This window comes from Sinocyclocheilus anshuiensis, unplaced genomic scaffold (assembly GCF_001515605.1).
Source record: "Sinocyclocheilus anshuiensis isolate Anshui unplaced genomic scaffold, SAMN03320099.WGS_v1.1 scaffold1762, whole genome shotgun sequence".
NCBI lineage: Eukaryota > Metazoa > Chordata > Actinopteri > Cypriniformes > Cyprinidae > Sinocyclocheilus > Sinocyclocheilus anshuiensis.
The window spans coordinates 220,585-227,158 of NW_015547656.1; the positions used below are offsets into that span (position 1 = coordinate 220,585).

The 6,574-nt window shown below is 38.7% G+C and overlaps 1 protein-coding gene across 1 annotated transcript in view; it reads right to left on the reverse strand.

Annotated features, from left to right (window-relative positions):
* Positions 1-5,969, reverse strand: part of lmnl3 (lamin L3) — a 21,358-nt gene extending 15,389 nt beyond the window's left edge. The window contains exons 1-4 of the mRNA XM_016504401.1: positions 5,343-5,969; positions 3,261-3,417; positions 445-570; positions 188-358 (exon numbers count right to left, since the gene is read on the reverse strand). Of these exons, the coding sequence (XP_016359887.1) occupies positions 188-358; positions 445-570; positions 3,261-3,417; positions 5,343-5,716 (828 nt within the window). The 5' untranslated portion in view covers positions 5,717-5,969. The remainder of the gene's footprint in view (positions 1-187; positions 359-444; positions 571-3,260; positions 3,418-5,342) is intronic.
* Positions 5,970-6,574: the final 605 nt, after the last annotated feature.

Sequence of the window (6,574 nt, forward strand, 5' to 3'; positions counted from 1 at the left end):
CACAGACATATACACACATATATAACAATACATTTTTTTTTCATTTGCTGTAATTGTATATATAATAAAATTACAAATATAAAAATATAAACATAACCTTGGGAGAAAATACTTTTAGATTATAAATAAAATGAATGAGCGTTTCTGAACAAAACGTTCAGGTGAGAACAGAAGCAGGCGGTCGTACCTTAGCGGCGAAGGTTTTCTGCAGCTCCTCTTTGTACTGCTGGATTTGAGCTTCATGTTCCTCTCGGAGCTGCTTCAGGGCTTCGGCTAGTTTCCCCTCGAACTCCTTCTGTCTGCCGCTGTCCAGCTCCACCAGCCGGCTCTCGTGACGACTGCGCATCTCACGCACCTCCTGCACACACACAGCAGCAGCAGCGCAGACGCAATCAGAGCCCTGTCTGTGCGAACCAGCATCTAGAACTAGAACACAGCAGAAACCTGTTCACTGAGATGCTTCTGGAAGTCCAGCTGCTCCTGAAACGTCTGGAGCTGGTTCTCAGCGTCCACGCGCCGCAGCATCTCCGAGTTCAGCTGGGTTTTGAGGTTCTGCAGCCCAGACTCCAGCTGCAAGGCAGAGGAAGAGTTTACTTGCTTTACTTCATTGGGTTCAAGGTTTGGAAACGACTGCACATTATAACAACTCAAGCTGGGCAGGACTTATACTCGTTCCTATCAGTCAACTTGTAGTCACACAGTGGGCTGACGTACACAAAATAAATAAAGAAATAAAATAAAAAATTACTAAAACTAACTAAAGTTAAAATGAAAAGACAAAACATTTTTAAAAATATATAAAAACAGAAAAATATATTAAAATATAAAAATAAAGTTAATTTATTTTCACATTTATTACTGTTAAAATAAAACCATAGCAGAAATAAAATAAAAAAATCTTTATCTATCTATCTATCTATGTATACATATATATCTATATGTATGTATCTATCTATTTTTTATCTAGTTGCCAAGGCAACATTTCTCATTTTTAGTGTAATGCACAAATAAAATATAAGAATAAAAGCTTATTCATAAGATGATTAATACAATTCACAAAATATTAATAAAAAGTAGAATAGTCTCACAAATTAGTAAAACAACAATGATCTCCATCACAGTGCAGGATAACTGAAGTCATGTGATCCACGATTACTGACACAGGCCTGAAGCACTGGGGCCCGTTCTTCGTACGTCACTAACTCAGTTAGCTGGATTGAATTGTTGATGATTTGGCCTGATCTTGGATAGTTTGGTTCTTCGAAGCTCATCCCGGAGTTGCTGTCATAGCAACAGCTCGGTAAACTTAAATCTGCCCGGGAGCAGCTTATTTCATGTAAACAGGATTAGATTGCATCTTTTTAAGTGGAACTGATATTTATTAACTTTATTACAAGAGTACCCTACTGATCCAGGGACAGTAATTAACAATAATAATAATAAAAAAATATTATAATGTTGTGTAGTCATCATCTATAACACTATAGACACAGCCAGGTTTACTCGTTGAAAAATGTATTCGTGATGAAATAATTATTTTATAATTGTATTGGAGTCTTACAAATTAACAACTATTTAGACAAACAAAAAAAAACTAAATATAAAATAATAAAGTTTAATATAATATATTGTCAGTAACAAACTAAAACCATAAATTATTTTCATGACTTGAAATAAAACTATAACTGAAATAAAATATATTTTAGCTAGTTGCCAAAGCAGTATTTCTCATTTTCATTACAGTGTAACTTGATGTACTAAAATTAACTAACTGAAATAAAATTTATATAAAATACATAAGACAAAAACACACAAAATTATTAAAACTAAAGTTAAAATGAAGACAAAATATAAAAAAAACAATAAAAAAATTATATTTCTATTTATTTTTGTTAAACTAAATCCATAAAAAACAACATTTTCATTACTTAAAAAAAAAACAAAAAAAAACTTATTTTAGCTTGTTGCCAACGAAACATTTTTCATTTTGATTGGATGTACTAAAATAACAAATTAAACATTTAAAAAAAATAATAAAACATGCTATACAGATAATGTAGAGTCGTGCATTAATGCGGTCACGTAATAAATCTGCTTCCAAGATAAAATGACATGAATTGCCAATTGCTACATTGAAATAAAAATGTAAAATATTACAAATCGTGAATATAAATAATTGGGAATCATGTAAAAAATTAAAATAAAATAAAAACAGTGCACATTTCTTTTATCTATTATAACATTTATGTAGTTTTGTTCGCTTGGCTGTTTTTCTTATAAAAGTCAAAAAATTTGTCAAGTTTTTCATCAGGTGTCTTTTTTAATTGTCATGATGTCATTACGTTGCTGTCTTGCCGCCAGCCAATCGCTGCATTGCCGATCGTGGTTTCAAATATCGATTCATAGCCCCTTTTAAACCAACCCATGAATGCACAGTTATCTCAGATAACTCAATCCAGCCATACTAATCATCAACAACAGCTGCGTTCAAAGAACCGAATTAGCCAGATCCTGATTAGCGCGATGATTTCATCTCGGATGTGATAAGCGACGTACGAAGAACAGGCCCCTGACTAGTGATGGAGTAAACAGCTAGTTAGTGCGAACAGCTTCAGCCGCTGTGCTTTGACGTGTGTTTGCACTCACATTAACCACTTGAGTCCTGCGCTCAGAAAAGTCTTTAATACTATAGACACAGACAGTTTTACTCACTGAAGGATTTATTCGTCATAAAATTATTACTTCATAATTGTATTCGAGTCTTACACGCATGCTATACAGATAATGTAGAGTCGTGCATTAATGCGGTCACGTAATAAATCTGCTTCCAAGATAAAATGACATGAATTGCCAATTGCTACATTGAAATAAAAATGTAAAATATTACAAATCGTGAATATAAATAATTGGGAATCATGTAAAAAATAAAACATTTGATTTATCTATTATAACATTTATGTAGTTTTGTTAGCTTGGCTGTTTCCTTATAAAGGTCCAGAAATTCGTCAAGTTTTTCGTCAGGTGTCTTTTTTAATTATATGATGTCATTACGTTGCTGTCTTGCCGCCAGCCAATCGCTGCATTGCTGAACATGGTTTCGAGTATAGAACCGAATTAGCCAGATCCTGATTAGCGCGATGATTTCATCTCGGATGTGATAAGCGACGTACGAAGAACAGGCCCCTGACTAGTGATGGAGTAAACAGCTAGTTAGTGCGAACAGCTTCAGCCGCTGTGCTTTGACGTGTGTTTGCACTCACATTAACCACTTGAGTCCTGAGCTCAGAAATCTCATTCTCCAGCCGGCGGTTGGTGGCCAGTAAATTGGCATAATCTGCTTCCTTCGAGTTCAGAACGGCTTCGAGATTCCTCCAGTGTCCCACAGCCGTGGTCAGCTCACTCTCCTTCTTATTATTCCTGAGACGTGAGGAACAAACACTGCATTCGTCATGATGCGCTGACACTGAGACTGTGTTAATTTCATTGACTAATCATTTTCGTCAACTACATTTTTTTCCCACAGACGACAACGAGACGATAACGAACTAAAACTCTTTTTGAATGACAAAAACTATGACGAAAGTCTATTGACATTTTCGTCAACGAATAAAAACGAGATGAAAATATTAGGGAGGGACGATTTGGGAAGAGATTCATTCAGAACGAATCTGCTGCGTGGTTCGGAGGTTAGATGCATACATATGAACCGGCGGGACCTAAGCTAACATACACTTGGTTGCTGCACGTCGCATAAAATGTTAAAAAATTTCAATATGTGGGAGTAAGAGAAGAGCAGACATATGGATAAATCTGACGACGCAAGAGAACTCAATTCGGTCCGGTTTTCTGAGCGCAGACACTGAAGCACACACACAGAAAGCGCCTCTCACAGCACGCGAGTACTCTTTCATGTCACATGAACGGAGAATTAGTGCTGCGGTATGACCAAAAATTTATATCACGGTATTTTTCAAAATTATACCGGTTTCACGGTACATGACGGTATTTAAGCGACATACACCGGTATCGCGGTATTTAAAAAATTCATATCATAACAAAAAATAAACACCGGTATTCAGTATGAACCGGTATACCGCCCAGCACTACGGAGAATTACTCACAAAATGATGTTGAATTGTCTGTTTTGACGAGTATTCACGTAAACACAGTTGATTACGTCTTAAGTGAACGTAAACAGCAGGGAGAACGTGTATCAGTACATTGCATCCATTGCAGCTGTGCATTCGGTTTTAAAGGGACAGCAGCCTAATTTAGTTGCTATTGAGTCATTGATGTTAATCAAGCAACAACAGAAAGACAGAAAATCACTCACTGCTCGACTGAAAAACTTTAGTAGCCCTACAGATTAATCTAAATTTATTTATAGAAATAAATGTCTTCTTGAAAGAATGAAGAATATGGTAAAGCACTTTTAGCTTAGCTTAGCATAGATCATTGAATCGGATTAGACCGTTAGCATTACGCAACGCCTGAAATAGTCCCCAGCACGCTCCCTGTGCAAGCAGGTGGACACGTTGGTTATGTTGACGCAAGTTAGACTATTTTCAGGCACTGTGTAATATCATTGCGCCTGCTGCACCCATGATTACACCGGAATGAGAGTATAGTTCCTAGCCGTATCAGCCTAGAAAAATCACAACTCTTAATTTTCCGTCGGTCTTGGTACACGACGTAACTACAGAAGAGTCAGGTTTTAATTAGGTCATTTTTGAGCGAGATGCTAACGGTCTAATCAGATTCAATGATCTATGCTAAGCTAAGCTAAAAGTGCTACCGCCAGACCCGGAGATCGGCTGAATGGATTTGAAAACGGTAAAACTCAACTGTTTAACTCTAGCGGAGTTAATGAGCCTATTTTCAAAAATAGTGGAGTGTTCCTTTAAAAAAAAAAAAAATGTACATCATAACATGAGTTATCACGTTTTGTATACATCAATTGAAAGCGTAAAATCTCAAAAATCATCCCGTGAAAGCCATTTTAAAATCAGACATCGCATTACCATGGAAATGTTACATCAAAATCATATTACAAAATGTTTTCGTTCATGAATTACAACAATTTTAAGTTTGGATAGTGCACAATATTCACGTCTATGTTCAAAGATAGCATGCCTGCAAAAACTAGTTTAAACCATCTGCTAATTAGGTGAAAGTAATACAATTAATAATAATAAAATAGCGAGTTTATACTGGTTATGGTAGCCTGAGGCCTCTCAGATGACCAGAGCACCACAGCCGTTCAGTAAGAGCACGCTTCTGGATCACCTGCTGTGTGTTTATAGATGTATGATAGTGATATGTATGATAGTTGAACTCTTGACCTGGCCGTGAGTCTGCGGTGCTCCTCCTGCAGCTGCGTCAGCTCGATCTGAAGCCTTGCGCGCTCGTTCGCGGTGGCGTCCAGAGACTTGCGCGCGTCCGCGAGCTCGGTCTCGTACAGGCGGCGCACGCTCCCGACCTCCCTGCGCGCGTGCTCCTCCTTCTCCTCCAGCAGCAGCTGCAGGGACGACTTGTCGCTCTCCAGCTGCCGGACGCGCTCGATGTAGTTCGCCAGGCGGTCGTTGAGCTGCCGCAGGTCCTCCTTCTCCTGCAGGCGCGTCAGACGCGTCGGGCTGACGCCGGACGGAGACGCGCCGCTCCGCCTGGAGGAGCGCACGGCGGAGGAGCGGCTCTCCATCGGGGTGGAGGTGATCATAGCCGCGGCTGACGCACTTCAGCCCGGAGCGAGCTCTGAAAAAACCGTTAGAAAAGAGCAAAAACGCGCGAATTCACAGAAGTGAACTAAAACAGCGCTTCAGTCGCGTCAATATGAGCGCACGACAGCGCATATGTTTAATACACGCGCTACCGGACCGTTAGAAGCCCCAAAACTGACGGGATTCGCGTGAGGTTTGCGGTTACCGGCAGACTTAACTCAACTGCGCTTCATTGCTGTCAGCTGCGCCGTGACGTCACATCACGAGACCGATCGCGAGCTCGCTCAGAGCGGCGCATTTAAAGGGAAAGACGAAATAAATAAGATTATTCACTAAAACTCTACCCAGTCACTCAACTATCCCGGGTGTCATCATAATGAACTTAATTATAATATTGTATATATCATTTTAATTATTTTTATTCTATTTAATATAGAGAGAGTTACATAGGCTCCTATATAAAGTCCATTCTCGTAAAGTATTCTTCTAATTCATCTTAAATTGAATTACATGAACATATACTAAAATGTACTTTTAAGATTTCAAGTACACAATCATTACACCCAAGTGCACTTTTCTCCACAAGGGCTGCAGGATTTAATTTAGTCAACTATCTTTACATTTAATGAGAGTGGTTACATTATTTACTTTAAAGTGCATGTTTTTTTTTTTATATATAACACACACACACAGACTCACACACACTCACACACACACACACTCACACACACTCACACACACTCACACACACACACACTCACACAGACTCACACACACTCACACACACACACACTCACACAGACTCACACACACTCACACACACTCACACACAGACTCACACAGACACCCACACACAG